This window comes from Myotis davidii, unplaced genomic scaffold (assembly GCF_000327345.1).
Source record: "Myotis davidii unplaced genomic scaffold, ASM32734v1 scaffold105, whole genome shotgun sequence".
In the NCBI taxonomy this organism is placed as follows: Eukaryota; Metazoa; Chordata; class Mammalia; order Chiroptera; family Vespertilionidae; genus Myotis; species Myotis davidii.
The window spans coordinates 509,688-520,515 of NW_006300371.1; the positions used below are offsets into that span (position 1 = coordinate 509,688).

At 35.2% G+C, this 10,828-nt stretch overlaps 1 protein-coding gene and 1 long non-coding RNA gene across 2 annotated transcripts in view; one reads left to right on the top strand and one right to left on the bottom strand.

Moving 5' to 3' along the window:
- The window catches only part of SUGT1 (SGT1 homolog, MIS12 kinetochore complex assembly cochaperone), a 75,704-nt gene extending 72,850 nt beyond the window's left edge, over positions 1–2,854 (top strand). Inside the window, 1 exon segment of the mRNA XM_015572594.1 lies at positions 2,716–2,854. Within this exon segment, the coding sequence (XP_015428080.1) occupies positions 2,716–2,817 (102 nt within the window). The 3' untranslated portion in view covers positions 2,818–2,854.
- LOC107185157 overlaps positions 1–10,828 on the bottom strand; it is a 16,458-nt gene that overhangs the window by 5,237 nt on the left and 393 nt on the right. Inside the window, exon 2 of the long non-coding RNA XR_001516079.1 lies at positions 7,121–7,126. This is a non-coding gene — a long non-coding RNA (uncharacterized LOC107185157). The remainder of the gene's footprint in view (positions 1–7,120; positions 7,127–10,828) is intronic.

The following is a 10,828-nucleotide window of genomic DNA, read 5'->3' on the forward strand; positions in this document are numbered from 1 at the left end:
CTAGGAGGCAGCTGATCGGTGTTTCTCTTTCATTGATGTTTCTAACTCTCTATCCCTCTCCCTTCCTCTCTGTAGGAAAACCAATAAAATACATATTTTTAAAAACAGTATTTAGGTCCGTTGCCCATTTTTTGATTCGGATGTTTATCTTTCTTTTGTTAAGTTGTATGAGTTCCCTGTAAATGTTGGACATTAAACCCTTATCGGTGATAACATTGGCAAATATGTTCTCCCATGCAGGGGGCTTTCTTGTTGCTTTGCTGATGGTTTCTTTTGCTGTGCAGAGCTTTTTATTTTGAAGTAGTCCCATTTCTTTATTTTCTCTTTAGTTTCCATTGCCCTAGGACAGTGGTCGGCAAACTCATTAGTCAACAGAGCCAAATATCAACAGTACAACAATTGAAATTTCTTTTGAGAGCCAAATTTTTTAAACTTGGCTCTGTTTCGTTGCTACTTTATAACTGTAATTTGCTACTGTTATGAAGAATAATGTAAATATCTGTGGGAACAATAGGAAAGAGCACATTTACTCCATGTCCCCAAGAAGAAGAAGTCAGTCTCAGTTTGACTTTCAAGAGCATGCCAGACAAGCAGTGTGTGAAATTTCTAAGATAGATTACAGGAGCTACGCCCATTTTCATACAGAAACTTTGCTAATTGTAGTGAACCATGTACATCCATTAAACAGGCCATCTGTTTGGCAGCTTTGCCCTGGAACATGCTTAGGGTTGCTTCTTTCCTTGTGGGAATACAAAAGAAACAAAATAGGGTCTATCATGTATGATCTTCCAGCCTAGTTGGGACAAAAAGACCATCATTTACAATAAGCATGTCAAACTCAAAGGCTAACGGGCCAAATAAGCAAGGTTTAAGTTTATGTGGGCTGCAAAAAACCAAAAACTTCAATTTTCATAGAAACGTAGGTTTATTTTGATAGAGACATGCTGAATACAAAGGGCTGAAATAAAAGAGTAATCATTAACATAAAATGATAAAACATTTTAATAAAAATTAATATTTTTTCTTGAACCTTACTTACCAGACACTGGATGACTGCACAAGTTAATAAGTGTAATGCAAATAAACCTATTTTTCTTGTTCTCTGAAGAGAAATATTTCCTGTTGCTCACACCAAACAAGTCAGTCCGAGACTAATGGCGTGGCAGTTGGCTGCTAAAATATTTGCTGCTAGTATTAGTAGAGAAACGGTGCGCCTGTGCGTAAGGGACGTAAGGGAAATGAATGCAACGTGATTATAGTAATCAGTCATTAGCGAATGTTGTAGCTTGTTATTAATAATTATTAATTGTAATTATTGTATATTGTAATTATTTACAGTAACAGGATATGGTAAAAATTAAGTCACGCAATTTTTATTAAAGTTTCTTACATACTGTTATATTGGCTGGGCTACAAAAATATTCGTTGTGGGCCGCATGTGGCCCACAGGCCACAAGTTTGACATGCTTGATGTACAATATAACCAGAGGAAAATGCTAAATTGTACTACAATCCATAAGAAGAGAGGGTAAATAAATATCAATGAATATGATCATATTATAAACTAAATATGCTTCCTTCAGTCCTCTTAAGAGTAGTTTATTATGTAGACTTGCCCAGTTTTATTCAGTATTTTATTTGAAGCCTACTAGGTGCCAGGCCCTTGTGCTTAGGTCTAGAATATAATTATTACTAAAATATACTCCTTGTTTTTTAGGAGCTTTAGTTGGAGCCAAGGGTGGGAAACAGATATAAGAAGGCAGACCCTTAAAGTTATAGCAGTGCAGTGTGATACATGTTTTATTTTTGGTAATTATGCTCATACAGAAGACAAATTTTGCAAGTGTAGAGTTCTGATAAGGGTCAAAGAAGGCAATAGAGATGTGGTGACATGATGTGTTTGGAGCATAACTAAAAACAGATAAAGAACTGGGATGAAAAAGAGCATCCCATGTAAAGGGAGCTTGGCAGAGAGTGTGGGGCAGCAGCTGCAGTGAGGTTTCAGTGTAATAGTAGGGTATGTAACTTCACACATTTGTCAATAACACAGCTGATCAATTTTAAATGTTTAGATTTTAATAATTCATACTGTTCTTTGTTGTGATCCAAGTAAATGAATTTGTATTGCATTAGATAACAAATGTGCAGAAAAAATTATTTTAAGGTATTTATGAGTGTGCAAGGGTTAATGGGTAGTATATTCAGTAGATGCTAAATAGATAACCAGTTCTTTACTGAAACACTGTATACCTGTGTGTGCACCTTCATTTAAAAAATTTTTTTCAGCACATCCATATATTTGGTACAGGGAGAGCATTAAGAAAGGGCTCTTAAAGTTTTGTCCAACTATTGTAGAAAGAGTTTATTTTGCCTGGTCTTTACTGTCCTTGCAAAAGAAATTACATCATCATTTTGTATGGGAGCCAATTTTATTTTCATCTGAAGGTAGTTTTTCCACATATAGCTCTATGCTGATTAGGAAAGGGAGACATGGTGCTTTATATGTGAACACGATGCTCCTACCTATGTACTCTAGACTTTTCAGATTTTACAGAACATGGTAACTTCCCTGGAAAGCTTAAGATTAAATCAAAATCTTGAGTTTTTATTGAGCCAAATATTGCTCATATTTGGGACTCTCTATTCAAAGATTTTTAGAAGAAATATTTTGATTATATGGTCTAAGAATTAATGTATTTTTATTTCTTATTGCAGATGGAGTCTGGTGGTACAGTTTTGAGTACCAACTGGTCTGATGTAGGTAAAAGAAAAGTTGAAATCAATCCTCCTGATGATATGGAATGGAAAAAGTACTAAATAAATTAATTTGCTATTACTGTATTGCATATATTCACCTAATGCCCATTGTGTATTATTAATATTGCATTCTTGAATTTTGAACACTGAGTATCTTTTTCAAAGATTATACCTCTTTACCTCTCTGTGCTTTAGAAATTATTTTCCTTCAAGTGTTCAAAGAGTCTAATGAAGAATATAGGTCATATTTTATCACTCTATCCTTGAGGATTTTAGACATGCTGAGATGGAGTGAGGTATCATTTGCTACTAGATAAATTAGTTCTATCTAGTTGTGGGAATGGAGAAATTGTCCATTGGGTATCTTGGGTTATTGCCTTATTTTTGATGCAGTGTTCTGTTAATAATTTATCAGACTTGGCAACTTTGGGTGAGCATAGATTTTTCAACTTCAGTGTTATATTGTTTGCTTTAAAACTGCTTTTGAATTGAATTGTAAATACAGTTTTTTCTGTGAAGAAGTTTGGCTTATTTACCTTTTTCTTAAGTTTTTAATGAGAAATTATTTATCACAGGGAATTCCCATTTGGTTCTTTTTATGAGAAGTCTTTGTAATTGCACTGGGATTTTTATCCTTATCTTCCAAATTCCTATATAAAACACAGACACCTGAGTTTAACATGCTGCAAATTTAACTATACTGAAAGCCAATCTGTGAAGATGAGAACAGAGTGATTTAAGGAAGCCCAACTTCACTTCGTGCTGCTTTTGCCTTACCAGGATTCCTGAAATTATAGCACTGGTGGTTTAGTTTGGTTTTTGTAGGATTTATTTATTTTTTCTTTATTAGAAAACTTTTTCATATCCAGTGGTTACTTTGGTTTCAGCGGTTTAGGGTAGCTGCTAAGAGAGTAAATTAATATGTACCTATTTAGTATTATTTAGTAACATTTTATGATAAGGCACTACTCTGCCTTCATAGCTGAGGATAGGATGAATGGAAGGTAAATTTGCCATCATTTCAGCCTCTGAAAGAGTGAGAATTTAGCCTCTTCTAGTCATTTGATAATGAAGTTTAGGGTTGTTCATAAGGAAAATGGTGGAGTGATACCAGAGTATGCCCAAACCTGTTGTTATAGCTATTTAAGCATGGGGGGAAAAGGGAATGTCAGAGTGTTCACTTGTCCTTTTTGTCCATTTGGAGTACAGGTTACATTTCTTTGTTCTTGAACACTGAAGGTAAAGGTACAATTACGTTCTTGATTGTATGAATTTCTAAAATTTTCCCCTTAGGGAAACTATTAGTGAATTTTTCATTCTCTATGTTAAATTTTCTCAATACCATTAGTCCTAAGGGATCGGTAGGATATTGCTGCAGAGGTGATGTCAGGGAAGAATATAGCACTACACCAGAGATAAGAATCTTAGTTCTAGTAAGTCTCTGCCACCTAGTGGCTTTATAATCTTCAACAGGTTTAGCCTTTCTGTCTTAGTTTCTGTGTCTGTAAATAGTCTATAGGTCTTAGAGTTATAAGTAGAAGCCCATGATTCTAAATACAGAAACATTTTTGCCGATTAAGAATAACTTTTTTTTTCCTTAGGAATGACACTACTATAATAGAAATTTATTTTTTTGTTTTAAATTTAGTACTAGTTTTTCTTGTATTTTAAAGGATACATTATATATAGTTTGTTTATTGGTGAGGTTTTTTAAAATTTTAAAATATAGTCCGGTCGTCGTAGCTCAGTGGTTGAGTGTCGACCTATAAACCAGGAGGTCACGGTTCTATTCCCGGTTAGGGCACATGCCCAGGTTGTGGGCTCGATCCTCAGTGTGGGGCATGCAGGAGGCAGTCTATCAATGATTCTCTCTCATCATTGATGTTTTGTTTTGTTTTTCTTTTCTTTTCTGTTTTTTTTTTTTTTTTAATTTCAGAAAGGAAGGAAGGGGGAGAGAGAGATAGAAACATCAATGATGAGAATCATTGACCAGATATCTCCTGCACAGCCCCTACTGAGGGTTGAGCCCACAACCCAGGAATGTGCCCTTGACTGGAATCGAACCCAAGACCTTTCAGTCTGCAGGCTGACGCTCTATGCCCTGAGCCAAACCAGCTAGGATTCATCATTGATGTTTCTACCTCTCTCTATCCTCCCTTTCTCTATGAAATAAAAAATAAAAAAATATATATATTTTAAAGATTTTTAAAAATATTATAAAATATAATTTGAAGTAGTTTAGACCACTGTCCTAAAGTACTGCTTCTCTTTCCTCATTATACATAATGAAAATTTGTAAGCCTCCAGAAAGTTAAAACTTCGTTTTGATTAAGAACCTTGTAACTTTATCCTTATTTTCTACTCTTAGCTTAGCTATCATTAATTGGTCTCACTTTCTTTCTAGACTCCCATTTTCAGTTCTCAATTTTTTGATCTCAGCATTCTTGGTTAATCTTTTGTTTCTTTGAAATATACATTTTTTCACATAGTATTTATTTTTAAGGTTCAATCCTGGAAGCCTTTTCTTTCTTTTTTTTCTTTCTTAATCTTAAATTCTTCATCTATTCTCCTGATTTCTGTCATCACCTATACCTTGATGATTTCCCAGAACTTTCCCTCTATCTTCAAAGAATGGGATAATCTACTTCTTTGAATTCTGCTATCAAGGAATCTCTTAGTTGGCTATAACATAGGTTTGAAACATCAGGGTCCATTTCAATAATTCTGTCTTGTATCCTAACCCATTTGTAATTGGTTGCTAACTAATAAGTTCACTCATTAATATTAGCAATTACTGATCATTTACAAAAAATAATCTGCTTTATCTTTATATGGAATGCAGAAAAAGGATGGCTTGCATTAACTACATTTTTTTTTAACATTTTCATGCTTTAGATTTGTGATATTCACTAACTGCAGAACACTGAATTATTATGGTTGCTGTCTTCCTGACTTTGGGAGAGAATTTCTTAGTAGGCTACTAGGATAGGACAAGGAAGAAAAAAATTGGACTGTCCCATATAAATTTTCTAGATAAATTTCAACAAACATTTAAAATGGGGATATGTTACTATTGTTATAAATAGTCAAATTTAATTTTAATTTAGTTCAATAATTGCATATTTGGTTATCTTTTCCCACATTATCTTTTTTTCTTCTCCAGTTATGTACATTATCACTTTATGCCATTGATCTCTGAGATACGTCACTGACTCAGAGCAGTATTGCCTATTAACTTATTATCTGATCCTCCCAGTGCACTTTAATTCTATTGGGATCTTCCTAGTCCACATTAACGTGCATTTCTCTGACTGGTAGCTGTTACTGACATTTCCAAAAATGTTAGAAAATTTCTGGATGGTATGTGTGCGTGTTTTGTTACAAGAGCTACTTTGTAACCAGCCCTAAAGAAGTTTACCTCTATACTCATACCTGCTATTATAGTCCCATAGGAATATGGATTTTAGTTATCTCTGTCTCGGAGGATCCAAGGAAAAAATAATAATAAAAGCTAAAAGGGCCGAAACCGGTTTGGCTCAGTGGATAGAGCATCGGCCTGCGGACTGAAAGGTCCCAGGTTCGATTCCGGTCAAGGGCATGTACCTGGGTTGCAGGCACATCCCCACTGGGGGATGTGCAGGAGGCGGCTGGTCGATGTTTCTCTCTCATCGATGTTTCTGACTCTCTATCTCTCTCCCTTCCTCTCTGTAAAAAATCAATAAAATGTATTAAAAAAAAAAGCTAAAAGGACAAAATAATGGTTTCTGTGCCAGGGAGTCATGTGTAGTTTTATTTTTTTAATTGTTATTTTTAAAATAATTTTATTTTTCAATTACAGTTGCTATACAATATTAGTTTCCAGTGTACATCATAGAGATTAGGGATTTATATAATTTATTTATCATCTCAATATATCTAGTACCCATCCAGTACCATAGTTCCTAGAATATTATTGACTATATTCCCTATGGTGTACTTGATATCCTTGTGGCTGTTTTTATAACTAGCAGTTTGCACATCTTAATCTCTTCTCCTTGTTTTTGGTTAGTCCACACCCGAGGATATTTTTTCCATTGATTTTTAGAGAGAGTGGAAGGGAGGGGGAAAGATAGAGAGAAACATTGATGTGAGAGAGACACATGGATCGGTTGCCTCCTGCACTGGGATCGAACCTGTGACCTTCAGTCCGCAGGCTGACGCTCACCACCTTGCTAAACCTGCCAGGATTCTTTCTTCTCCTTTTTAATAAGTGGGATCATCAACATTGATCTTGTTTCCTTTGTCTCCAACTATGCATATTCTACTATAAGATCAGTTTGTACACAGTAATCTCTAAAACAAGAGATTTTATTTTGGAAATGACTGAGAACTTGTGGGCAAATTGGAGATACTGAATTACAGATGTTATTATTTGGAGTCATCCTTGTGATTTGCTTCTGAAATTAATTTAACTCTTAGCTTCTCTTCCTACCTCAGTGAACTTACCCCGCCTCCCCCAAACAGCTAAAATCATATGTATTGCTAATCCCTTAGAGCAATAGCAGTGGTGGCTATTCTGTACTAGAATTTTTTATGTGCCAGGTGTCACTAAGTGCTTTATATACTCTACCTCATTTATGAAAGCATTGTAAAGTAGTAGTAGCATGCTGTTAGTACATATTTTTAAAAATGAGGCTAAAGTTAAGTTGTTTGCCCAGATTCATTCCATCGATAAGTGAGGAGGAAGCTGGGATTTGAATCCAGGCCTGTTAGACTCCAGTGCCCATGCATTTAACAACTGTGACTCCCACTTCAGGCAAATGAGTTGGGTGTGGAATGATTTTTATTAATAAATCAACTTTTTTACAATGAAGCAGAGAATGTGCAGGTTGAATTGTTTAATTTTTCTTGTACATGGGGTGGAAAGGTATATTCTTAAAGTTCAGAATATTATCAGTTTCCTGAGTAGGAAAGCTTATTAAGAATATAAATCTTTTGCCTCTTACCTCAAGTAGTCCTGATTTGTGTTGAAAGTGCTATTTTCTCAAACCCAGATAATTAAGAAAAAAAGGTACCATTATAACTCCTATAGGTGTAAGAAGACTGGCATGTTACGATGATCAACTTTTTTTTAAATTTGGGCACTCTCACACTAGTTTTTATTATACAAATAAAGGCTAAGATTGTTTTTCCTTAAATACATTTATTAGGTTTAGTGTATCACTGATTTTTTCAATAAATTTGGAATGATTCAGGTTTAGTTCCTTTGTTCCAATCATGTTAGCATTGTATATACACTGAGTGTCCAGATTATTATGACCACCTGACATCTGTAGGCAAATTAGCTATAATTTCGCACAGAAGTTGCTTGAGGGCGAGACCATTATAAATAGGGAAGCAGGTTCTTTACCACGACAGTAGAAGTGATTTTTTTCCTGAAGATATGGGTAAACAATGCAATTTAACAGCCTTTGAATGTGGGATATATACTATTATGAGTGGCCAGATTATTGTGATCACCCCATCAGTACTTAGTTGGGCCACCTTTTTGCCTTCAATACTGCGGCAATTTTTCTTGGCATTGACTCCATGAGATGTTGAAAGGTGATGGAGGAATCTGACACCATGCCTGATGAGTAGCACTGTCCAATTCTGTGAGATTTGATGGTTGTGGAACCAGCTGCCTGATGGCTCTTTCAACTTCATCCCACAAATGCTCAATTGGATTGAGATCTGGTGATCTTGGGGGCCACGTAAGCAAGGTAAAGTCTCCCTCATGTTCTTGAAACCACTCCTGCACAATACGAGCACCGCGGCATGGCGCATTGTCTTGTTGGAAGAAGCCATCTCCATTGGGATACGCCATCAACATGATAGGATGAACTGGATCAGCAACAATACTTAGGTATGTTGTGCTATTCAGACGTTCCACACGAATTAAAGGGCCTAAATCATGCCAGGAAAACATGCCCCAAACCATAACACTGCCCCCACCGCTTGAAGGATTGTACTCATTCATGTGGGGTGCATGCTTTCATGCTGTTTCCTCTAAATTCTCACTCTGCCATCTGCATGATGCAACTGGAAACATGACTCATCAGACCACATGACTTTTTTCCAATGCTCGACTGTCCAATCCTTGTGTTCCTGTGCAAATTGGAGACGTTTTATCTTGGTAACTGCAGACAGCAAAGGTGTTTGAACAGGCCTTCGGCTTCCATATCCCATACAATGTAGTGTACGGCTAATTTGCCTACAAACGTCAGGTTGTCATAATAATCTGGCCACTCGGTGTATATTCTGAATTTCATCATGTCCAGAATCTTCTAAATGTTACCATTGCTGTGCCTTCGAATTTGAATTTTTAATTCTTTGCATTGAGACTTCTCATACCAATCACATTAACTTTATTTTTTCTTACGATATAGGATTTCATTACACAAAAAGATGCTTTAAAAACAATACCATTTATCCAAAGGCAATTTTTTTTATATCAAAAAGGAGTTAGGAAAATAATCTTCAATGCCTATATATGGGCTTTAAAAAACCATACTCTACATGCAACTAAATAGTAGTAAACTATTGCACATACTATATGCTTAATGCTGTGTTAAGTGCATGAAAAGGCAGTATTGCTTATTGGTTGGTTGGGATCAAATCCTGGCTACATTGTTTACCTAGCTGAGTGACAGTGGTCAGGTATTTGATGTCTGTGCCTCAGTTTTCTTATCTATAAAAATGGGCTGTTATGAGTTCTTTCAATCCAGAAGCTCTAAAAATTAGATTTGTGTGTATATATGACTCTGTGGTACAAAACCTGATGTGCACCTAAACCATAAGTAGTCATATTTTACTGCAGAAACATAAATATGTTTAAACTACAGAATGTTTGCATAGATCCTACTGAGGTGGTTACAAAATAGATGATATACCTATATTCTGAAAAACAAAATTCTGAATTCAGAAACACATGGCTCCAGGGTTTTGAAAGAATTATGTACTTGTCTATGTAAAGAGCAATGCTTCATGTTACAGATAGCATCAGCTTATTGTATAAGCTTTTAGACTGAGAGGTTTAAAATCCTATGGAAAGCCTTTCTGTTATATAAGTTGAGTCCTTCAAGATTCAGGATTCTGTATGAGGAAAGTATATCTGCTAGTTAAAATTTGTTAATATAGTTTTAAAATTTTATGCTTTAAAAGCATAAGAGTTCATAGAAACGTTTTTGCTTTCTGTGAATATTTTAATTTACTTAAGCAGAGCTTAAATATTAAAAGTATTTTCAGCAATACCTTAAAAAGAATCACAAAGTGTTACTGGTATCAGAAGATACAAATTTACGTAGGATGTTAAGGCACTTCCTTTCAGAAATTCTCTGATTTTAATTCAAATCTCAAAACAGTAATACAAACAAGGTGCAAAAACACTCCCTTGAAAACCATGAATTCTGTCCTATTTCCATCAGTGTAGAGAAGCTGATAGATGTTTTTTTGCAAGAGTTTAGTTCATCCTCCCCCGCCCCCCCAAAACAAACAAACAAACCACAAACAGATAAGTATGTTCAGGCATCCTGTGGACTCAGTTTTGGGGTTCTCCCCCAATTACCACTTTTTGCTGATAATTTGTACTCTGAACATTGACCTTTTCTGTGACAAAATTGACTACATATTAACACTTTCATAAAGTTAGCTAGCTTAGGCTAGGGATATATATTTAGTGCCCATGAAATATGCTAAGAAATTAAATGCATTTCCTCGGCTTTACTCTTATTTTGTTATTTATTAGTTACAAAATGATAATTTCTTTCCTTTCTACTCTACCACCGAGGCAACTGTTTTATGGTGGAAAGGATAGTAACATGTGAATCTGGAATTTTAAATTCCCAGTTCTGACATTTTAATAATGGTGTGTTTTGTGAACAAGTAACTTAACCCATCTGACTTTTTTTCTCATCTATAACACTGGGATAATTACCTCTCAGGATTGTGAGGATTTAACTTAAGTCCTGATTCAAAGTATGTGACCAATAAACATTACTTCAATATAAAGTCCTTGATTTCTTTTTTCTTCTCAGTCCTGTTGAGTAGTGGC